Source organism: Babylonia areolata, chromosome 6 (assembly GCF_041734735.1).
Source record: "Babylonia areolata isolate BAREFJ2019XMU chromosome 6, ASM4173473v1, whole genome shotgun sequence".
NCBI lineage: Eukaryota > Metazoa > Mollusca > Gastropoda > Neogastropoda > Buccinidae > Babylonia > Babylonia areolata.
Genome location: NC_134881.1, coordinates 11,958,013 through 11,982,232, shown reverse-complemented (window position 1 = coordinate 11,982,232; position 24,220 = coordinate 11,958,013). Strand labels below are relative to the sequence as shown.

Genomic DNA, 24,220 nt, shown 5'->3' with positions numbered 1-24,220 from the left:
AGTCTTGAAGGATGTGGTTGGTTGTCATTGGTCCCTCACCACAAGGGCACTCTCCACACTGTCCAATGCCAAATTTTGTGTGCATGTGGTGGAGCAGGCGGTTGTGTCCAGTCCTCAGGCGGAAGATCTTGACCTGTTCCTGTCGTTCCAGCAAATGGTATCCGTCTTCTGGGTTATATTTGGGGTGCTGGAGGCGCCACTTTATTCCTTGCTGTGCCTTGATGATTGTCTTGATTAGAAGAAACCTGTTTCTATGTCTTATACAGCTCTTGCAGTTTATTACAACATAAAATGCAAGCTGGTGGAAGGAGACAAAAAAAAATAACCCTTTCAATTTGTTGCAGTCTCCATGGAGGTATTGGTCTCTCTCTCCCTTTCACACCCCCCACAAAAAAACAAAAAACAAAACAAAAACAAGAACACCATAATATTGTAAGACAATTTAATGTCAAAATTTATTTAAAACCATCAAAAGTATTGTTGAACAACCACTCTTTATTCCAGCATACAAGACTTGTGTTACAACAGAAACATCTACAAAAGAAGAACAAAAGAAAGGAAGAAAGAGGAGAAGGAAAGATAGAAAGGATGAAAGAAAAAGAAAGAGGGAAAAAGCAACAAAGAGGAATAAGAAAGAAGGAAAGAAAAGATCTTCAGCCACCATAAAGTATCTTCTCGACGCTCATTCATTACTGCGAAACTAAGCCTGATCATAGCTGTATAAAAAAAAAAATTTTTTTCTTACTCCAAAACTTTCGCAATTAAAAACGAAACCATTACAAAAAAAACAACAAAAAAAAAAAAAAAGGAAGAAGACAAAAGTCTCCTTTTCCTGATCACAAACTCTGTTGTCAACACTCACAGAAAAGCGATATCTGTGGTCAATCTTGTTGACAAATCAAAACAATACTGTAAATAAAACAGCAATAATATCCATAAAACGCAACTTTCCCTCCATCAGCACTGAATGAAATGTATAAAACAGTTTTTCACGTGAGCTGCCACACTTAGTACCAAGCATACCAAAAGAGTTAACAAGATTCAGAACAATGACAAAAGACACTTGAGATTTAAGTCTTCATCTTAGTTACTCTTGTACAAACTGCAACTGCTAAAAAACAACAACAAAAACAAAATAACAACAAAAACCAAAAAAAACCTGCAGCTGCTTCTGAACAGTACTGCATGCATGCCATATACATTTATTTCATTAAGTTCACTTTGATTCAGATTCACTAGTATTGTTCCACAGGCAATAGTACAGAAACAAACTAAGGATAAACAGTTAACTCTCTCCATACGAATGGCGAAAGAGACGATGTTAACAGTGTTTCATCCCAATTACCATCATTAAAATATTGCAAGCGGAATGCTCTTATACTGAAGAGGTGAATGTTGACAAAGAATACCACAGTTCTGACGACGGAAGCTAAAGGTTGGGTCATTCAGACACCCACTGGACATCCGAGGGGTCTGTGTAGAGGAGAAGAGAGGACTGGCCGTACTGAGTGAGTTAAAGAAAATGTTTTCAAAAGGCAACATTTGTAAAATTGTTTAAATCACATATATGACCGTAGCTACTTTCGTTTTTTCTGCATACGCGGGTAGTAGTTTGCACAGGACAGGAATCAGACCCCTTCCGGAGTCTGCACTAGTGGGTCATGGTTAAGTATGTGTAATTAAACACATATATGATATATCTAAATAAGAAGTTCATGAATACAGTACGTGTTCATGCAAGATTAATGATAAATGGTAATAAATGGTAATAAAGTCACCATCAATAACAACAAGTTCATGGATACAATGTCTTCATGCCAGGCAGGTGAACAAAAGTAAATAAACAAAATCAATACATTCCATGATTGGATTATGCTCTTCATTAAAAAAAAATCTGGCATCAAAATTCACCAGTAATATATTCCAGACATTAATATCACTCAGTCATTTTCCCTGAGACATCTCAGAACAATGAAAAGCAATGTAAAGGAAGTTATTTTCCCTGATACATCTTAGAAAGATGAAAAGCTATGTAAAAGAAGTAAACGTATTCATAAAGATGTGATCTAAAACTGAGAGCCTCTGTACCCTGATTTCTATTCAATGTGCATTCTTTTGTTTGTTTTTTATATTAACTCTTTCTGGACGAAGAAATGCTCACGCATTCCTACACAAAACGTATTCGGATTCGGATGAAAGAATGGAATAGCATTCTCCGAAAGTAAAATTCCATCATGTGCTGTACAAGTGATTTTGTGATTAGCCAAGCAGAGTGCGCTATTCTGGGTCACTCCACAATCGAATGGTATGATTGGTCAGCCTGGGATGTGTGGCCCGTCTCGCACACACGCTGACAAAGTCACTGACCTGTCGTCAGCTCGCGTGCCAGCCTGTTAGCAAAGCGGGCTCTTCTCAGAATGTTGTGAAGCGAACAAGGCAGTGACGGCAATGTTTTAGGGTTGCTGAAGTACTTGAATTGCTACAAACTGAAGGGTCGGACATTGAAGAGGTGGATGATGACGAAGAATAAAGCGAATTTAATGCAGAAAGGGAGCATGGGTATGGTGATTCGGGGTGAAAAATTGGCAGTATTTTCTACATATGGCAAAACTGTAAAAATAAGATGAGAAATTTGATTTTTTTTTTAATGTAATAGCTCAGCACGTAATAAACCAGTTCTGAAAGTTTCACTTTCTTACACAGTATTTTGTATTTTTTGTAATTTTTTTCCAAACCCTTACAAATGGGGCCGTCCAAGGGAGAAAACTTGTCGTCCCGAGTGAGTTAATTTCTCAAACAAAGGCCAATTTTTTTTTGTGAATTGTGAGATTGGAAACACAAAACACCAAACATTCATTCTACAAAATCTTGAATATTTTCACCATTACGGAAATTTTACGTGTTCGTGCACATACATTTTTCCAGTCTTGACTGCAAAGTTGAAACAAAACACACACTTTGTCCAGGAAATCATCATCACAATTCACAGTTCAAGCCTGGCCCTTTTGCTTCATTTTCTTTGCATAGACATCATAATCCTCCTTTGTGAGTTTGTATCCCCAGTGCTGCAGAGTTTGTCGGACAACAGGGGAAATGGCATGGTTGTTGTAGCTGGCACCGCTTTTCACGCACTTGGAGATCAAATTGTTCCTCCACCGTCCCGTGGTGCCTGCGCAACGCAACCACCTTCCGATCTGACGATCGTCGTCAGCTGTGCGCCTTCCCTGATAAAACCTGTTGTGGAAAACATTCTGAGGAATTAAAATCTAACAAGTAATTTATAGATTTTTTTTTCCTAATCATGAACATGCTGATAATGTAATGTAAATGATTCACTGTCTTTCGGATTACTTTTTTTGTGAATATGAGCTGCAACTCTACCCTGACTTGTCTCACTGAGTAAGATTTTATGTGTGAGGCTAACGTTTTAACAATTTCATGCAATTAGCCATTCTCTACTATGAAATTTTTAGTTTTCATAGCAGGGTATTATTCTGCATAATTTCTAAAATCAAACTGGAATATAAAAAAGTACTGTGTGAATGTACGCATACAAGAAGGTTCAGGTTTGCTGATCTATTAACATGAAAATTTTGGCAAATCTCCTACCTACACACAGCTATACCCAACCCCCAATTTTCTGAATTAAGTCTGACCCACCAAACTCCCTTTCACTGACTTCAAATGTGGTCTGGGCGCTAGTCTTTCAGGCGAGATCATAAACTGAGGTTCTGTACGCAATGCAACAGACATGTATCTCAGTCATATTAAAGAACTCACAGCAAAAAAACTACAAAAAAAGCTTTTGGGCCTGGTAAAATTTTGAAGAAAAATCAATTTTCTTATTACAAACATATGCATGGTGGAGGGTGTGAGGGGGGACAAAAAGGAGTTTTGATGCACTGTGGTGATGCGCTTTTATGGGAAAAGCCTAAGTTTCATACAGAGAAACCTGATGTGACAAGGTAATAATACAACACAACACAATACAATGCAATGGTACGACGTGATACGGAATTTGCACTGGGAGACAAACCTGCAGTACCACTGGAACCACCCATAGGGGTCCTGTTTGTGGATCCAGCCACTGGATTCCCACATCTCCAGGCTGCCTCCACACTTTGACTGGTAGGTGTTCACTCCTTCATCATATTTTGACGATGACACCTGTGACAGAGACCAAATATTTACTTCTTGCATAATACACATCTAGAGAACTTTGCATTCACACAATTTTGTTAAAAACTGAAACCGTTTTCGTTTCATCTGGAAACATCCACACATCAGATAGTTTCTTGAAAATAGTTAATGTGGATGGTATTACACACAGTAATAACTATCTGCGTAGGCATTCTGAACATGAGAATAATAATTCAATGATTTTTTTTTAAAAGACAGATAACACAGCAATATTAAACTATATCCATAATCTATCACAACAGGCATATATACATACACCATTCCTTGAACTCTGCGAAAAGTCATGTCACGAAACAAAGGTTGGTACCTCTGCCTCTGAGAAACTTTCAATGATTTAACTTTAAAAAATATATGTATCCAGAATATAAAGTCTACAACTCTTGCTGAGCATACTATGAGCCAAGAAGTTTCGTACTGGTATTCATTCGTTTGGTTTATAGCCCAGCCAGTCATGGAGGCTATATCAAGGCTGTGAAATGTAAAACTAAAGGATCCCCCCTGCCCCCTCCCCCGACATACAGGGTAAAACCTTAATAAAATCTAGATGGATTTGATAACGCTTGTACTCGTAGTGTCTGAATTAAGACAATGAAATGTTTGTGCAGAAAAAAAGAGAAATGTTTATTACATCATCATCATTTTTGTGTGTGTGTAGGAATTAACTCATTACTATACCTGTTTAGCGATGTTGAGACCCTCAAGCCAATCCTTTGGAAGTTCTTTCCACACACCAGAGTAGTTCTTTCCTGGAGGAAGGAAAAATTCGAATATACTAGCATACTTTTACCATTAAGTATTATATCTATATTCACATGAAATAGAAATCCTGAATTTCTCTTACACTGCTTAATCACAATCAATAGGAATCCTGAATTTCTCTTACATTGCTTAATCACAATCAATTTTATGTTCTAACACTTGCTTCAAAGAACAGCATGCACACATATGTTGATAAGAGCACAAACAAAATGTGCACACACATAGAAAATATACAGGAAACACAAAGCCACACACACCAAATCAACAGCTAATAAAAGTGGTCTTCGTTCTCAGACAGCTACAAGAAAAATGTCGGGAACAGAACAAAGGACTGTATGCGACATTCGTCGATCTCACGAAAGCTTTCGACACTGTGAGCAGAAAAGGTCTGTGGGAGATCATGAAACGTCTAGGATGCCCCCCAAAATTCCTCAGCATGGTCATCCAACTACATGAGGAACAGCGTGGACAGGTCAGACACAGCAACGACCTTTCGGAGCCCTTCCCAATTGGAAATGGAGTGAAACAAGGTTGTGTCCTCGCACCGACCCTCTTCACGATCTTCTTCAGCATGATGCTCCAACAGGCCACTGAAGATCTTGGCGACGACGACAGTATCTTCATCAGATACCGCACTGATGGCAGCCTATTCAACCTGAGGCGGCTACAGGCCCACACCAAGACACTGGAGCAACTCATCAGAGAGCTTCTGTTTGCCGATGATGCTGCCCTCGTCGCCCATACAGAAGCGGCCCTGCAGCGTATAACGTCCTGCTTCGCAGAGGCTGCGCAGCTCTTCGGCCTAGAAGTCAGACTGAAAAAGACGGAAGTTCTCCACCAGCCTGCCCCACAGGAAGAATTCCACGCTCCTCACATTAACATCGGTGAGACAGAGCTGAAGTCGGTCCACCAGTTCAGCTACCTAGGCTGCACCATCTCGTCTGACGCCAAGATCGACAAGGAGATCGACAACAGACTTGCAAAGGCAAACAGCGCATTCGGCAGGCTGTACAAGAGAGTGTGGAACAACAAACACCTGAAGAAAGACACAAAGATCAGCGTGTACAGAGCTGTTGTACTGCCCACCCTGTTGTATGGCTCCGAAACCTGGGTCACCTACCGGCACCACATACGACTGCTTGATCGCTTTCACCAGCGCTGCCTTCGCACCATCCTCAGCATCCACTGGAGTGACTACATCACAAATGTCGAGGTCCTGGAGCAGGCAAAGACTATCAGCATCGAGGCAGTGCTGCTAAAGACCCAACTACGTTGGGCAGGGCACGTGTCCAGGATGGAGGACCACCGCCTGCCCAAGATCGCGCTGTATGGCGAACTGTCCACTGGCCACCGTGACAGAGGAGCACCCAAGAAGAGATACAAAGACTCCTTGAAGAAAGCTCTCGGTGCCTGTCACATTGACCATCGCCAGTGGTCCGCAGTAGCTGCTGATCGAGAGACCTGGCGACGCACCATCCACCAAGCTGTCTCCTCCCTCGAAAACAACCGCAGGGCCAGCCTTGAGGACAAACGCAGAAGGAGGAAGAACCACGACGCTGCAGCCGCGAACCCAGACCAGACTTTCCCTTGCAACCGCTGCGGCCGACTCTGCTTTTCCCGCATTGGCCTTGTCAGCCATGAGCGTGCCTGCATCAGACGTGGACATCGCCCTTCCTAGATCTTCGTCAGCGAAGCCAGGCCATGAATGAACATAATCTAAAATCTTCCTACAAACAAAAGCAGCATGATTCACAACTTACCCGTAATTCCAGATTTAATAGGTCGAAAGTATGTGCCGCCAAAACTGCCAGCTTGCATGACTTCTTTTGGGGTCATGTTGGGACGAAAGTCAGGTGCTCCTTCAAAAACCAGCTCCCCTTTCTTGTTACGTGTTGGTGGGCTTGCTGTGAACTTGATTTCTGATGGATCCTAGGTGAAATATTACAGATATATTGTCATGATCAAATAAAAACAAAACTCAACATTGTGGATAGTGATAATAATTGATATAATCAATCATGCTGATGGCTATTGGAAAAAAAAAGAAAAAGAAAAAAAAAGACCACTGTAAAGTGATTATTATTCAGTGTTATTGATTCAACATCCATGTTTCATTTTTGCAACCTGGTGAAAAAAAGAAAGAAAAAGTAACCATCAATAACATATTACTCGGGATAAAAAGGCTATGTCAGTCTTGAATAAAAGCTAATTTGAGTTAACACATTTCTCCTGTCATGGCTGCTGTGTACACATGTCAAATGATCCATATAAGGACATGCCCGGCACTTCCTTTTTGAGGACGTGTCTGGGTCCGTTCCAATGTACCTTTTATAAATACATCTGTGCCAGCTGAACTGGTAGCATAAGCAGCACTGACTTGAAGTTGTGTACCTTGTGAATGGAGAGAATTACCACTCTTTACTATGTTAATCATCAATAACATCATGAACACATTCTTTGCAACAGACGATGAAAGCATTCATTACTAAATAAACAAAATAAACAAATGGCTAATAACCTTAATTGCCTACTAAACAAAAAATATAAACAAATAAAAACCACCAACATACCTGCTCCTTGTTAGTTTTAGGGTCTATCTCTTTAGGGTAGGATTTAGCTTGACCATTTGCTGTTCTGCTGGGGGTAACTTCATGAGCATCCACCTCTTTTGCATTCTTTTTGTCAGCCTTTTTTGTGGTCTTCTGTTCTGTTTTTCTCACTTTGGTGCTGCTGCTGCTTGACTCACCACTGGACTGTGACCGCTTTGGCATGATTACACTGCACAAAGAATTACATAGTGATTCAAAACAAAAGAGAGAAATAGGCAAAGAAACAAATCTTGTTCCATCTTGATCATTAATCAATCTACAGTAAAGCAGTAGTGCTAATCTGTCAAAATATATGTGTGTAATAAATGAAGTAAGTCAGAACAAGGTTGGAAAAATGTTCAATTACCTGATGATGCATTTTAGAGGTGGTCATTAAACACCCCTCCACTGCACAACTAAAGCGTTGTTGTTTTTTCTTTTGAATTTCAGAGTATGTCTTCAGGGGCAATTATGGTAATATATAATTGAGTGGAAAAATTTAAATGCCATCCCTGAAAGCAGTTCAAATGACAGAATGAACAAAATCGCTAACTGACCAGAGCTACTGATATGAAAATAGAATGAAAGTTGACAGCTGAGTCAAGAAAAACCACAAGTGGACAAACTTTATTAAAAAAAAAAAAAAAAAAAAAAAAATGCTGGTTGTAAAATACGACTCACTTCCATGGTCTGTCTTCTATGGTCTGCAACATTTGACACCTCTTATCAAAAGTAACCCCTTTTTTACAATGGTTCTCCATTTGTAATATATGAACACTGCATTTATATGTAATGCTGTGTGCACAAAGGCAAGCATACATACATACAAACTAACATACATGCACAAGCAAATGCTTCACTAAAAATTCATAGGTGTCAATAATTAAGTTGTCCATCCCAAACGTAAGTACATGCAGTGGAACTAGCTGCCACGGAAGCCAACAATGCCACTCTTCACACAGCTCTCACCCTTTGATTTCAGATACCAGTCTGACTGCAAATGATTGTAAAGCAGATCTATAGAAACATTGGAGGGGGGGATTGGGGGTGTGTCCTCTGGAAAAATTCTATAGAAATCCATTCTCATGGGTACTCACACAAATATAGATTGATAGAATGATAGATATAGTGTCCTAAATTATTGCACATCGGTTTGTTAGTTACATTTTCATGGTTTGTGGGACCGAAAACCGAAAAAGATGGTGGCGTGTTAGTTTAGTGACTGAATCCACGTCAAATCTGAGTAAAATAACAAATAACATACAAAATAAGCGTCAAAGTCAACTGAAAGAGTACATGTATGATGAAAATTGGAGACAAAGTAAAAGTATTAAAATGTGATGAGGAAAAAGGCTTAGGTGTAACATTTGACAAAAATTTATCATTTGACAAACATGTAACAAATGGTATAAACAAAGTGAACAGAATGATTGGAATAATAAAAAGAGCAATTACATTTATAGATAAGGTTACCTTTTTACGGTTATGTAAAACATTAGTTAGACCTATCCTGGAATATGGAAACACTGTATGGTACCCAATGCAAATAAAGCAGTCACAAGCTATAGAACGGGTTCAAAGAAGAGCGACAAAGGTGATCTGTAGCATACAAGATTATTCATATCAAGAAAGATTGAGACGAGATTTAAAAGATGCGAGGGAATCAGAGTGACGGAGGTTATCAGGGAGCTTGTTCCACGTCTTTGGCGATTGAAAAGAAAACGATCTGTGTCCATAGGTCTTACTTCTGACGTGAGGTATCCTGAGAAGTCGAGTATCAGAGGAAGAACGGAGCTGGCGAGACGGGGTATAGATATGGATGAGTTCAGAAAGATACTTGGGGCCAGATCCGTTGACTGCAGAAAAGGTCAGAGTGGATAGCTTATAGTCTATTCGATCAGAAACAGGCAACCAGTGGAGAGACTGAAGGAGAGGAGAAACATGGTCAAATTTAGAAGCTCTGCAAATGAGTCTGGCAGCGTTATTCTGAATTCGTTGGAGTCTGTCTAACAGGTATTTGGGAAGGCCGGCCAAAAGAGAGTTGCAGTAATCCAATCTTGAGAGAACCAGAGAGCATACAAGTGTCTTGGTTGCATCGGTTGAGAGATAGTGGCGGATAGAGCTGATTCTACGCAGTTCCAAATAGGCAACTTTACAGATATTCGAAATGTGCTGTTGGAAGGAAAGAGACTGGTCCAGGATTACACCAAGACTGCGAACAGAGGGAGAAAGTGAAACAGGTGTGCTATTGATCAGAACAGAGTCAGGAAAGGAAGGATGTTGACGAAACTTCTTTGGACAGGTTATCATCAATTCAGTCTTATCATCATTTAATTGCAGCTTGTTGAGAGTCATCCAGTCCTTTAGGCCAGCAATGCACTCCTGTGTTTGAGTCACCAGTGCATCAAATTCAGCTATGGAAGCCGACTGATAAAGTACTTACAACTACCATCACTTAAAGCAAGAAGAGTAAGAGGGGACTTGATACAGCCGTACAAAATATTTAATGGGTTTGACGATGTAAACAAAGCATGCTTTTTTGTACTCTAAAGGTAGACACCGCAAGAAACAGTACAGACAAAATATTTAAACAATATTCCAGAACAAATTTAAGAAAGTTTACATTTAGTAACACAGTAACAAATTATTAAAACAAATTAACAAACAGTATTAAACGTGCACCTAGTATAAATACTTTTAAGAACCTCAAAGATAAACACGAGTTATTGACAAAAACGAAATACGACTTTGATGGATAAAATGACTGAGCTAGTCAATGACCTGACCAACAACAAAAAGGAGTAAAATCTGAAGAGGCATAAAAAGCCAAAAATGGCTAAGTTGTGTATATAGCAACGCCCCAAATCCTGATCCTGAAAATGGGTTACAAAATCTACTATTGGTAAATTTTCATACATGCACAAAAACTGACGGTAAAATGGGTTCCTTAAGTAAGGATGCTAAAATAAGACTTTTATAAAATTAAAAAAATGCACTCAAGGCTTGCTAGCTGTCGGTCAGGCATGAGCCTAGCAGATGTTGTGTAGCGTATATGGATTTATCCGAACGCAGTGACGCCTTCTTGAGAAACTGAAACTAAACCACATGTAACTCGTGAATGCACACATTCATTGCCGCTTTCGCGTTAATAAAAAGTACAATGTGCTAGCAGACATTGTATTTCAAGACTGAAATCATAAATAAGCACCTCTTTCTTGGCAAAGAAGCGCCGACGTTCGCACTCGTTACTTTTTTCCCCGAAAAATACAAACGGATTAAAACCGGATTCTTCCCTCGGGGAAAACAGCGTGCATTTGCCACGCTGATTTTGTAAACATTACACAACAAAAGGGGTACTATTTGGGGGAAACTTGGATTCGACTTTACATTTTCTGAACTGCAAAGAAACAAAAATAATGATAATGTAAAATTAGTCAGAACAGCATATGACAGAAAATCGAAAAATAGATAAAATCTTGGGCTTTCTACACATGTCCAATGCTTGCGTTTTTGAAAATTAAAACGCTTTATCCACTTGGACTTCTTTCTCGTTTTCTCCAAATATCACGCGAAAACACGAGAATTAGACGTATGCACTTCTCGGTTCCAGCATGGCTGGTATGCAATTTGAGTACGATGAAGAAGGTGGAACTTTCTTCTATTTTCTTTTGTCTTTCTGGGCATTAGGTCTGTTTCCAGCTACATACTTCTGTTGGCCAAGGGCTAAAGCATCAGGTATGAAAAAACGTTTTTGTATAGTATTTATGTTTTTGTTCTGTCAACGGTTGCAGATGTTAAACTGGGCGTCAGCTTCCATCCCACTCACTTCCACACGTCTCACACATATGATATCACATTCACACTGAATCTAGAAACAGTGATCGGCATATCTTTCAGATCGATTGATCCTCATTTATTCTAACTCATTCTGAATTGTTTTTCGTGGATATTGTCTCATTGTTTATGTAGGTCACAGTGACAGGTAATGTTTTTTCTTAACCTTGTGAGTACTGGAAGACTTGTGATCAGACAAGTTGAAAATCGCACCGGCAATTTTGATACATTTCGGAGTGTATTGGATGACGAGATGATCACACACACACACACACACACACACACACACACACACACACACACCAAACACACATGCACAGACAGACAGACAGACAAACAGACACAGACACACACACACACAGACACACACACACACACACAGAGTCACTCACTCACACACACACACACACACACACACACACACACACACATATGCATGCACTCTCTTCGCAATGCACTTGCACACATGAGCACAGATGTGCATAAACATGCATGCATACATATTCCCATCTGCTGATTCAGTAGTGGTAGGTCTTCGTAAAAAGTTACTAATACTGTAGTGTAGGCAATATGTCATTGTGGCTGATTGTTTGTGTTGCATTATAATAAGACTTTTATAAACATTGCAAACATTGCTCTCACTTAGGCATGATGATCAGTTTTATGTAGATGTAATATTTTAATGGGGGCATTATGACCACAGCAGAATAGCTACTACGACTTTGGTAGGGGAGTTTACAGATTACAGAATACTTTATTATCTCAACAAGAGAAATTCATGTGTGGTGTAAAACACATAAACAATATACGGAAATCACAGTCATTCAACATGTATACATAAAAGACATAAAATGTTTAGATGGCAACTCATGTGTACAATAAACAATCACAGAAGACAACAACACAACAGAAACCTTTAAAAAGTAACTTACATACATCATCACAGCCATACATGTGCAATAAAAATCAAAGATATTAATAAAATACGCATGAAGTAGCATACGAAAAGTAGACATAAGAGATATAATAACAATGCAGTTCAAGAATACTTTGATTTAAGATGTCACATTCCACATACACACACTCTCACTCTGGCACACACACACACACACACACACACACACACATATATATATATATATTTAATATATTTAATATCATGGATCTGATTATCAATTATTGCTGTTTAATAGCTGAATTGAGGTTGAAATAAAGCTGCATTTGGTTCTGTTTGTTTTATATTTTGTGACACAGAAGCGTTTGCCTGAAAGTAAGAGTTGGTAATAATTTGCCAGTGTGTGGCTGCTGTCACTTAAAATGCATTTGGCTTTCTGCCGTGCTCTGGCATTGCACAGTCTGCTCAAGCTGTCCTGTCTCACTCCATGACCTTGCTCCACACATTCAGTCTTGTTCAGTATATTCCTATTCTTCACAGCAAGACCACCATAACAGCATATAAAAGAGAAAGTTAACACAGATTCAATAAAATATCTATAAAATCCTTGAAGTACTTTCAAATTAACTCAGATGTTTCTGAGTTTTGCAGACAATAGATGCGAGACTGGGATTTTTGGTGAATAAAACTAGAAGTTGTATTGGGAGTAAGATTCAGCTTATGATCGAGAATAGTTCCTTGGTATTTATATTCATGCACTCTTTCAACCTTTGTATCGTTGATGAACAGGTCAGGAACTGGATAGGTGCTTTTTGTGAAATCAGTTATCATTTCTTTAGTTTTCTGAACATTAAGATCTAAAAAGTTATCTTTACACCAGGAGGAAAATTTTTGAACTTGCTCGAAAGAGCATAAGAACAGAAAAATCTTCTAGCGGAAGGAGAAGATTGGACCCTACCTTCTGATGCTGAGCACAAGACACACTAAATATGAAACACTGCCCCGATGATTGAAGGCTATGATATTTTGATATATTCATTATTTCATATGATTCATTTGCAGATTAATCTCTATGTTACCAGTCACAATTTTGAAATAAAGAATGAGCAGTGTTCTGGAACCGGTTTCAAGACTTCGTTAGACTTGAATTTATAAACAAGTGAATTTATCAGATTTGTTCTATAAAGAAGAAAATAAGATTATTCAATTTATTGCCATTTGTGTAAAGCTTGGGTCTCTTTTTATATAATTTTATCCACAAAAGCTGAATATAGAATTTATAAAGTGTGATAACAACAAGGCCAAACAATATGTCATTACTGATGTGGATTCTGGCACTGAAGAATTCAGAAGACAATATTTGCAGTAATACTTATCCCTTTTATTAAATTTTTTGAAAATCCCTGCAAAATTATATTTTGATAGTTGAACCCAGTTTACAGATTCACTGTCTCTGTATTATCTGTTGATGGCATGCAGCTACTGCTCTCATTAAACTGAGCCACTTCTTGACTAAGGTCTGCAAATGTGGTTCTTTTATTGGTATATTACAATACAAGTAAGTTTGACTCTTGAGATATCTGTCAAGCACTGAAGCAAAGGAGTTGTTATTATTGGTTTAAAAGTATCAAATACAGATTGGTTGTACCAACAGAGAAGGGGTTTTGAAACACAGGAGTGAGACCTTGTTGTTATTAACAAAACTATTATAACATGAATCATATATTTGCAATATATTTTCAGATCAACAAGCAAAGAAAAAGGGCATTTGTAGCTGTGAACCATGTCTGAAAAAGAATCTCGTTCGCAAGAAACAAGAGGCCACTGTCAAACCAATGATCATGTGAGTACCTTCCCAAGATTTTAAAGTTTAACTGACTTTCAGTTAATGCAAGAACTGTTGTGGGAAAGAATTTACTAAATTATCTTTGCTCAGTTGGAGTCTAGTTTATGTAGTTATACAGTGCTACAGACATGTGTATGAATGTGTGTACCTGTCTCATCTGTGAAGTGTGATACAAGAAATGCTCATATGTATGTACATGTGTACAGAACTCATGTGCTTGCACAGCATAGCACACTTTCGCACGGACACACACACACACACACTGTCTCACTCCCACATGCATGCACGCACGCACGCATAGGGTATCATGATATACGTGATTTTTAATTGTTAAGTGACTATCGGTTAAGTGATTATTGGTTTATCTTCAACCTTTAGATTATTATTTTTGATCTGACCATTAAAAGAAAAATGTTTTCAGGAGAAAACAAATGTTTTGATTCAGGTGATACAAACTTGTGTTTTCCAGAAAAGGAGTGTTGGTTATTGGCTGGATTATCTTCTTCTTGCTGGCCTACAAAGTGTCTATGATACAGCTGGACTATGTGGAGTATGACCCCTTCCAAGAGTTGGAGATAGACAGAGTAAGTTGTGATTTGCTTAGTGTTGTCTACGTGACAGAGTAAATTGTGTTAATAACTTTGACATTCGGTGTTGTCAAGTCAGTGAAACTATAGTTGTATAAAGTTTGCAACAAGTATGCTTCAGTGAGCATGAGTGTATTTATGGGTTCATTGATTCACGTGCTTCTGTGGGACTCTGGGGAGTATGCAGTTTTCTCCACTTTCTGTCTTTCTTTTATCTAATTTTGTGTGTGTGTATCATGTGAAAACAACACTAGTGATAGTTTAATATGCACCAAGAAAAGGACAAGGACAATTAATGGTACAGAAAAATGCACAAGTATATATGCATGCAGATGTGTGCTTGCATACTCAGCTGTTACTGCATACTCGTGTGCACAGTGTATGCTCACACACAAACACACACACATGCATCTCAATACCCCCTCCCCCTTCCCTCCCCCCAAAAGTTTCTTATTTCTTGATGGTATGATCCTTCATTATTCATGATTGTGTGGCAGGGAGCCAGCACGGCTGAAATCCGTCGTGCATACAGGAAACTGAGCTTGATTTACCATCCTGACAAAGAGACTGGGGATGAAAAACGCTTCATGAGAATTGCTAAAGCATATGCTGCGTAAGTTGTGCCTTTGTGTACATTGTGTGTGCTGACTGGAAGCATGCATGGTTTACTTATGTTTTGTCATGTTCAGAATGAGAAAACATGAATCAGGATAGGAAAAATGACAACACCTTATAAAAACTTGTTTCTGTCGTGAATGAGTAATACTGCTGTTTTAGAAATGAAGAGTTTCAGAAATCTTTTGGACATACTTGTTTCACAGTTGTGTGTGTGTGTGATGTGCTGCCATATTTTGTTGTTGGTAATGTTTTTATTCATTTATCACATTTTATGAAGAATAAAAACACATTTAACTGACAATGGAACATGATAACAATAGCAGGAAGGAGAAGAAACTCAGCATTACAGACAATAGTGTCGCATGTGAAACCGGTCCCAAGATGTAATAGATGTATATGTATAAAATTACATATTATTTGGAAAATATCAACTTAAATGTCAAAGATATGCATTATCATTGTTATCATTGTTACTATTATTTTTGTGAATTTTTTTTCTTTTTTTGTGTGCTGTCAGTTTATTAGAATGATATTCATCCTACATTGCACCCTTTATAAGGAAGAATTGTTCTATTTAAAAAAGAAGAAAAAAAAACCCTAAAAATTTGGTTGCCTCAATTATGTTGTATTGATCAGGTTCTCTTTTCTCTGTGTGTGTGTGACAGACTGACAGATGAGGAGTCACGTAAAAACTGGGAGGTGTATGGAAATCCAGATGGTCCAGAAGGTAGGTTTTGTAGTGTGTGTGTGTGTCTGTGTCTGTGTCTGTGTGTGAGTGAGTGTGTGTGTGTCTGTGTGTCCTCTGTGTGTGTGTGTGTGTGCTTGCATGCATGTATGTTAGTGAGCTAGTGTGTACACATATGCGGTGATGCGAGGACTGTCAAAGTCTTTGACCCTGTGCAGAGGATTAGTTGTGCTTCCTTTCCAAATCTGCGTTTGGCTTTGCCTTTTCAACTGTGGATATGTTGTTTTTGCTCTTCAACATTGCTTCAAGTTCAGCCTTTGATTTTATACTTTGGGCAGGGTTGGGCTTACATTTGTGGGCGATAGTGAAATTCTTCAGTTTATGTCTCACAGAAATTGTCTTTGTGGATTGTTATATCACATGATAAGATTCTGCAGGTAAATTTTGGTATGCTTTTTGTCTCAGTTTCATTATTCAGTATGTTTGTCATGCTGTCTGTACCCATTTTGCAGTTATTGATTGAATAGAAACATAGCTTTATTTGGGGAGGTTTGAAGGAGAAACCAAATGTTAAAGAGTTCTGTTGATATGGAGAAAATGTTTATCTTTTTACAGCTACACGATTTGGAATCGCACTCCCAAAATGGATTGTAGAAAGAGAGAATTCTATGTGGGTGAGTGTATTTTTTAAAATTTTAAATTGATGTATAAGTATTGTGAATTCGTTTCTTACTTATTTTTATTTCCCACCACATGTTTTGCAGAGCAGTCAGTTATGTATGGACTTTCAAAACAGTGAAAAGTAAAAATTTAGTGAATGTTATTTAAAAGTAATGTAAAAGAATATGTTGTTGGAGTGTGAATGGATCATCTTTTTGGCCAATATTTGGGAAAAGGAAATTCAAAAGAACTGGACTCATACCTTGAACACAATGTCTGTTTTCTTTTTTCAGGTTCTTGCAGTCTACGGATTGGTGTTCATGATCATTCTTCCAATTGTTGTGGTAAGCATAAATGTAGTATCGTTGAATAGATAGTGCTCATTTTATTATTTTTAGATGTGTTGTTTTTCAGGTCCATCAGGAGATAACAATATCATAGGTAGTGTACCTTCAGTTGTGCCAACATGTGCCAACATGTCTCAGATAATTTGTTGTGATAGCAGGAAATTGTTGTTAACATTTAAGATGGTGTCAACAGTTTTTTTTTGCAGTGATCTGCAAAGAATGTTCATTTAAGTCTGCTTTTTACTAAAGAATGTGTTACATACATCATCATGTGGTGTTGATTTGCAGGCAATATTCACAGGAATCTGTTGTAGTTGAGAGTGTGTGTTCATTCTGAAAATTAGGATAAAGAATATTGTGTTAGTATGTAGCATGTCAGTGAAAGCTTGGTATTCGACAGACAAAGGCAGTTGAATTGACTCATGAAGAATATAGGCAGTTAACTTGTCAAAGGCCGTTCTTGTTGTGGCTTCTGACTTAAGACAGTAGTAATGTGTTCAGCTGAATCAGTAACAGTATTGAAAATGACATCAGGTTTACTTTTTGCCCTTAACATTCATGCTGCAATGGGTATGATACACAAGAGTTCATCAGTCAGAGGGTAAAAGCGCAGAGAATGAAGAACAGAGTTGTGCTTTTTGAAAAGAACTGGTGAGAAAGCACTGCTGTTTTGTTCAGGGTGTCTGGTGGTATCGCTCTATCAAGTTCAGCAGTGACCAGGTTCTCCTTGACACCACCCGTCTCTACTATTACTTCATCAACAAGACGCCCAACATGATCCTCAAACGTGAGTCTGCCGGCAGATTCTCTCTGAACCTGGCATTTTGTAAGCTTGGAACAGAGTTTGGTCATTTACGGTATGTCCTGTTTGTGTGCTAAGAATAAGGCTGTAAACAGACTTTTAATTACACATACTTTACCATGACCCATTGGTGCAGTAAGTATGTTAGGTAAATGTAATTTTAGGGGAAAAAAATCCTGTTGTGAGAATGCAGACTCTTTTACAAAGAAAGAAAGAGAGAGGAAAGGAACGTAACAGACAGATGAAATAGTTGATTGAGAAATAAAACTCAGGTCTGAGCTAAAAAACCTGAGAATTTGATTTTCTTTTCTTGAGAGAGAAAACTTAAGTCTGAGCTACAAAACATGAGAATTTAATTTTCTTTTCTCTTCCATCACCATAGACTGCAGATCCTTTTTTTGCTTTAGAGTGTGAATTTATATGTATTAATGCTGCCATTTATTTTAACAGCCATACTCCCATTTTCAGAATTTTGCGTGTTTGCTAAGCATGTCGCACATTTGGAAGCATTCAAGTTGAAATGTTGTGTGAGATAACAAAAACCATGACTAGGAGGTGTGGGTGAAAACTTTGTGTGGGATCTGGATCAGCTATTGTGCAAGTTTCGACACATTAGTAGTGTTTTGTTCCACATTAGACTGCATGGTAATGTCAGTGTCAGCTTGCTCAAAGACTTGGTGGAAATGCAAAAATCAAGAAAATTGAATCTTTGATCCATGTTGGGCTTGGAGGATAAACAGTAAAAACCTGTGCATAGCTTCTTTTTTGGCAACTGGTTTATTAAAAAAAAAAAAAAAAAAAAAAAAAAGAAAGAAAAAAGATGGAAGAATTTAGCATATTTGCTTAGTAATAACAAGCATCAGAACAATTTACAGCTCATTTAACAATAATTTGGTGACAGATTAAGAAAAAAAAATGGCAGAACAGTCTTTCCCATTTTTGTAATGAATTTTCCCACCTTATCACATGGCAATCTATCCCATCTTAAATTACGAATTTTCTAAAGTGCAAAGAACTTCTTTCCTTTTGAATTGAGTACAAAAATTAAAAGCAGACTTTGGCTACTTCTTTCCTTTTGAATTGAGTACAAAAATTAAAAGAAGACTTTGGCTTCACATACTTTTGAAGAAAAAATTAGTTGAAGGTCATAATATTATGAACGTTCCATTACAATAAGAAATTCGTCTGCACACTTATTTTTCATTTATGGCAAATGTGTAGTTCTGTGGAATATGATGATGCCTGCCAACTTCAGCAGATAACTTGTGACTGCTGAATCTAAACTAAAGATATGACTTAAGTATCTGATGGTTGAAAAATATGTTTCTCTACTAAATTAAGCATTAGAAGTTATATTTAATGAACACATACACACAGGCTTACATGCATTCATGTGCATGTGTGCTTGTACACACACATACACACACACACACTCACACAAACTGATAACACATCTTGTGTTTTCACTTCCACAAGATCTGTTATTGTTTGTCATTTTATGTTGTGGATGTGTTCAGGGTGCTGTCATAATATGTGTCATTTGATGCTGTGGATGTGTTCAAGGTGCTGTGATGATTCTGGCTGCATCCTGTGAGTTTGATCGCATGCACAATGCTGAGGTACAGGACAGGCCCAGTGACAATGAGGAATTACCCCAGGTAAAAAAACTGCTCTGTATGCATGTGTATACAAATGTGTGTTTAAAATAAGTGATTTGAAATAACAAAAACACAGGATGATAAATGGATATAAAATTGTTTCACTTCCCCCTTTGTACGTTGATGTCCAGTGTATTTAGACGTTGTTGTTTTTTCTTCATTTTCACTTCTTTTCTCTGTGTGTGCATGTTACAGCTGATCAAGATCTTGGGCAACATCCAGGAGAAGAATCGTGAGCGACCTCTGTGTTTTCCTTACAGTGTGAAGACACGTGTGCTGCTTCATTCGCATTTCCAGCGACTGCCTCTGACTGAAGACACACTGGGAGCAGGTACTTGGGCAGCGTGATTGCTTATTAGTGCACATTGAAATCAGGCATCTTCATTGCATGAGCTGATGCGCACATGCATTTTTACAAGATTTATAACAATAACAAAAAAAAAAGAAAATCACTTTTACCTCAGACTTCATCCTTTTTGCTCCATTTGGAGCATAAGGCGCCAACAGATCATCTCCAGTTCATTTTGGTCTTGAGCGAGCCAGCAGATTTGTTACTGCCTAAGCCCCAAGCTCATCACCCAAGATTTGATGCTTTTTTGAAGATGTCGGTGTTTCTGTAGTGTCAATTTTTTATGTGGTGGGATCTTTGTTGATGCACAGCCCTCCTTTCTCATCCTGGACTTGGGACCAGGCAGTGGCAGAGTTACACCTTTACATTCACACACGGAATGCATGCATATGAGTACATATTTTCTTCCACAAGCACTTATGCTCATGACACGTGCAGACAGTGCTTGCATACATGCGCATAATCATATGGACACATGCACATGGGAATATGTTTACTTGACCATGAGTTCACAGCAACATATGTATACAAGTTCTTACACATAGAGGATTGCATTAACGTGCAGATCGTTAAGGTCTGAAAGGAATGTCTCTATTTGCTCATGTTCAGAAATGTATAGTCATGAGCTCTTGTCTTTGTAAAAACCCTACTGTCATGTATAACATCTCCACAATTGATTCATTGAGTCTTTAGAAATTGTCTGTTGTACATAAAATCCAACACTGAACTATTTTAATGAGTCTGCTAATGGAATAAACCTCAAAGAGCTATCCAACTTTCATGACAGACTTTGTGACTTTTATGATTCAGCAGTGGTGTGTGATGTAGTTCTGCGATTATGGGCTCCAGCTTCTATATGCCACTTGTTTTTATGAGTAGACTTATATAGTGTGTATCTGTTTTTAATCCTGCTGTTGAGACAGCCATACTGTGGTTTCAGACAGGCGGTTTGTTTGGTTTTCAGATCAAGGATATATTCTGAAGAAATGCCCATACCTCATCAATGAGATGATCAACATCTGTGCCAGTCTGGTTGCCATGGCCATGTCTGGGAGAGGTAAGAAAGCCCGCTTGATGAAACGTGGTTGCCTGCCTAGTTACAAAAATCAGATATTGTGAAACTTGTGGTGGTGCAAGAATTTAAACAAAAATAGTATCCAGAATTTTGAATCATGCTTGCTTGTATACAAAACTGTTGATTGAGTAACAAAGAAAGAAAGAAATAGATATTTCAGCGGCATGCTACATTCAGAGCTCATTCATGTGTTGCAGAGTAATCAGCAGCACAAGTTAGAATTTCAAAATCTTTGTGTGCATGCATTTGTGACGGGTATGGCAGAATTGGTTAGGCGTTGGACTTATGGTCCAGTGTTCACCAGTGATGAGGATTTGAGGCAGTGTTTTGACATGGTGCTGTGTCCTTGGTAAAGGCGTTTTACTTCAGTTTTCCTCACTCCACACAGATATAAATGGGATGAATGGGCACCTGACTTGGGAAAATTTAAAATGATGCAAGGAGAGGACTGGACCCTGTCTTTCTACACTGAGCCCTAGACACAGTGAATATGAAAGAAGGTGTGGGACCTTTAACCTGGAATGTATTTGTAGCAATGGAGCAGAATATACCAGTTCCTGAGTACTAGTATATTGCACCAGTTTGACACCGTATACCTGTCCAACAAGGAGCCACAGCAAACTTCCCTTTTTCATGCCTGTGTTTCTGGGTCATGTGGGTAGTGAGTGAAATAAGAAAAGAAATATAAAAAAAGAATCTTATTATCTTAGATTACAGGAATTTAGCCAGGTGCATTATCACAACATAGAAAAGTAAGTAACTAGACTAGTCCGTCAGGGAGCATGCAGCAGAGCTCCCATTTCTTCATCCCTGTGACATTAAGTAGACAAGTGCAGCAGGAGCACTCAAAAGGAACTCCCCTGTTTGATGCCAGTGTTTGTGGAGTGTTTCTTATGTGTAGACAAGTAAGGAACTCCCCTCTTTCATGTCAAGTGTTTGTAGAATGTTTCTTATGTCATCAGTTCACCAGCCGCCACGCCTGGAGACGGTGGAGAACCTGATGAAGCTGAGCCAGATGATCGTGCAGGCCATCGACGAGAAGGCCAGCCCCCTGCAGCAGCTGCCACACATCTCGCCGGACATGCTGCGACACTTCACCACACGCAAGGTCAGGCAACCTGGGTAGATACTTACTTACTGGTCTGCCTTCTGATTTGTTGTCACGCCTTCAGATGATTTTGAACAATGCTAAAAGAATCATTTTCAGAAGGTCAAAAAAGGATCACATTACCCCACTTTTATATCAACTTCATTGGTTACCCATCCAGCACAGAATTCAGTACAAAATTGCCATATTGGCTTTTCGCCACTTTGAAGGATCTCCCCCTTCTTACTTATCAACTGTTCTTTATACTTACACCCCTTCCCATTCTCTCAGGTCTTCTGTTGAAAAGTTCCTTCGAGTCCACAAAACCTCTTCAAAGACATTTGGCCAAAGGGCCTTTCAGTATCAAGTTTCTGTCTGGAATTCTCTTTCTCTGGATCTCCGTTACTCACCAACACTGCCCTCTTTTAAAACAAACCTGAAAACCCATCAATTCAAACAGGCCTTTGGGTGTGATGAAGCATAGCTAATTGTCTGCGTTCATGTTTTTTCATGTGCAGAGATATGTTATTATGCACTATTGTATATGTGATGTTTCATGTAAAGTGCTTGGAGCCCATTACATGGGAGGTTTGCGCCATATAAGCACTATCTATTATTATTATTGTTATTACTGCTCTCTGGCCTGTGGCGCAGGAACAAAGAGCCACCACTCTTTTTGGTGTGTGAATTGTACCCCAGGTGTGCTTCAGGGTCTTGTCTTCTCCATTGACTGTTCTGCGCCAGATGTTCTTTGGCCTTCCTCTCTTGTGGTTTGGTGTCCAGTGAAGGGCTGTTCAGTGATGTTGCTTTGCTCTCTTCACATGCAGTTCTAATCAGTTTCCACTGCCTTCTTACGATGATGGTTTCCATGTTCTCTTGATTGCAATCTTTTTTGCCTCTTTGTCATGTGGTTGGAATCCTAATGGTGATGTAATGGCCTTGGGTAAAGAGGTCTCAGGTGTTGCATGTGTTTTTGTGCACGTATGCGGGTGTGTGCACACATGTGCATGATATGCTTTGAGAAGACACTGTCCTGCTTATGAGAAATTAAGAAAAGAGCTATAATTGAGGAACAGCGTTTGTCACTTTGTAACCAGTTGAGTAATCATATTTTTCATCTGTTGTGTTTTTGTAACAGCGCAACATCCGCCACATTCGTGACTTTGTGTCGATGAAAGACGAAGACCGACGACAGATGCTGCGGAGTCTGGGAGAGGGAGAGTATCGGGACATCATCCAAGTCTGTGGCACCATGCCCCACGTGGAGATGAGCATCCGCTCTGAAGGTAGTTGTTTGTGAACAGGAAGGAAGAGAGAGAGGGAGAAGAAATCTGTGTAAAAATCTCCCCACACTTCTTTTGGAACTAGATGGATAATGGACATTCATGTTTATGGCAAGTTCATAAGAAACCAAAGGACCTCAGAAATTCATAGCCAGGACACAAGAATTAACAGAATTTTTACCAGCACCTCAGCTTCAGATGAGGTTTTCACATATAGATTGATCAATGTATGTTAGTGGGAATGTATGAATGAAAAGGCCAGACCCATTTTATTGTCTTGCACTTACTTTGTTATTCTTGTTGTAGTTTGCTTTTATGCACATATTTGCTCTTTACCTTTTTCCAGTGCTTGATGAAGAAGACACCACTATCACTGTCGGATCCATCGTCACGGTGACTGTCAACCTTGTGCGCAAAGACATGGTGGGGTTGTTTGACAAAGAGATCGCTGCTGTCGAGCAGATTGAAGAAGACGATGGTCCTCTGAATGGAAACGGAGACGATGAAGCAGATGAGGAAGATGAACATGATGAGAAACAGGTACAGTTCCGACTTTTTGGCAGTGCCAGGTGTCAGTATACATATTAATGGGTTTGCAAAATTGACAGGTTTTGATCAGGTTCATATTTATAAGAAAGAAAAAAAAACATATTTATTTACAGACTGTACACCTATATTTTTTGTATGACGGTTCATGTTGTCACACACCCCTTCATGTAGGGGCCTTGGCATGAAAGAATAAGCCATTCATTCATTCAAAAGAAAAAGAAAAAGAAAGGTTCATATTTTTCAATCTTCTTGCTCACTATATTAAAAAACTTGACAGTGCCTTAATCCTTCTCATCCTAATCAGTGTGAGATAGATTTTGGAAAGAAATTCAGCATGGAGTATGGCTGCCTGATTGATGTGTCAAGAGCAGTCTTTGACTTAATGAACTTGGAAATAA

The 24,220-nt window shown here is 38.8% G+C and overlaps 2 protein-coding genes across 3 annotated transcripts in view; one reads left to right on the top strand and one right to left on the bottom strand.

Annotated features, from left to right (window-relative positions):
• Nucleotides 1-265: 265 nt before the first annotated feature.
• On the bottom strand, nucleotides 266-11,053 carry LOC143283287 (uncharacterized). Its single transcript, XM_076589471.1, has 6 exons — nucleotides 10,756-11,053; nucleotides 7,530-7,737; nucleotides 6,720-6,888; nucleotides 4,876-4,946; nucleotides 4,037-4,167; nucleotides 266-3,234 (listed from the first exon to the last, which is right to left on the bottom strand). The coding sequence occupies exons 2-6, from the start codon at nucleotides 7,728-7,730 to the stop codon at nucleotides 2,991-2,993; spliced, it is 816 nt and encodes a 271-aa protein (XP_076445586.1). The 5' UTR covers nucleotides 7,731-7,737; nucleotides 10,756-11,053; the 3' UTR covers nucleotides 266-2,990.
• A 91-nt stretch (nucleotides 11,054-11,144) lies between these two features.
• The window catches only part of LOC143282733 (translocation protein SEC63 homolog), a 31,642-nt gene continuing 18,566 nt past the window's right edge, over nucleotides 11,145-24,220 (top strand). For both annotated transcript variants that reach the window (XM_076588465.1, XM_076588464.1), the window contains exons 1-14: nucleotides 11,145-11,282; nucleotides 14,020-14,119; nucleotides 14,592-14,706; nucleotides 15,207-15,322; nucleotides 15,993-16,054; nucleotides 16,628-16,686; nucleotides 16,966-17,016; nucleotides 17,698-17,806; nucleotides 19,385-19,479; nucleotides 19,675-19,810; nucleotides 20,793-20,885; nucleotides 21,866-22,011; nucleotides 23,129-23,276; nucleotides 23,620-23,813. In XM_076588465.1, the coding sequence (XP_076444580.1) occupies nucleotides 11,159-11,282; nucleotides 14,020-14,119; nucleotides 14,592-14,706; nucleotides 15,207-15,322; nucleotides 15,993-16,054; nucleotides 16,628-16,686; nucleotides 16,966-17,016; nucleotides 17,698-17,806; nucleotides 19,385-19,479; nucleotides 19,675-19,810; nucleotides 20,793-20,885; nucleotides 21,866-22,011; nucleotides 23,129-23,276; nucleotides 23,620-23,813 (1,548 nt within the window). In that variant the 5' untranslated portion in view covers nucleotides 11,145-11,158. The remainder of the gene's footprint in view (nucleotides 11,283-14,019; nucleotides 14,120-14,591; nucleotides 14,707-15,206; nucleotides 15,323-15,992; nucleotides 16,055-16,627; nucleotides 16,687-16,965; nucleotides 17,017-17,697; nucleotides 17,807-19,384; nucleotides 19,480-19,674; nucleotides 19,811-20,792; nucleotides 20,886-21,865; nucleotides 22,012-23,128; nucleotides 23,277-23,619; nucleotides 23,814-24,220) is intronic.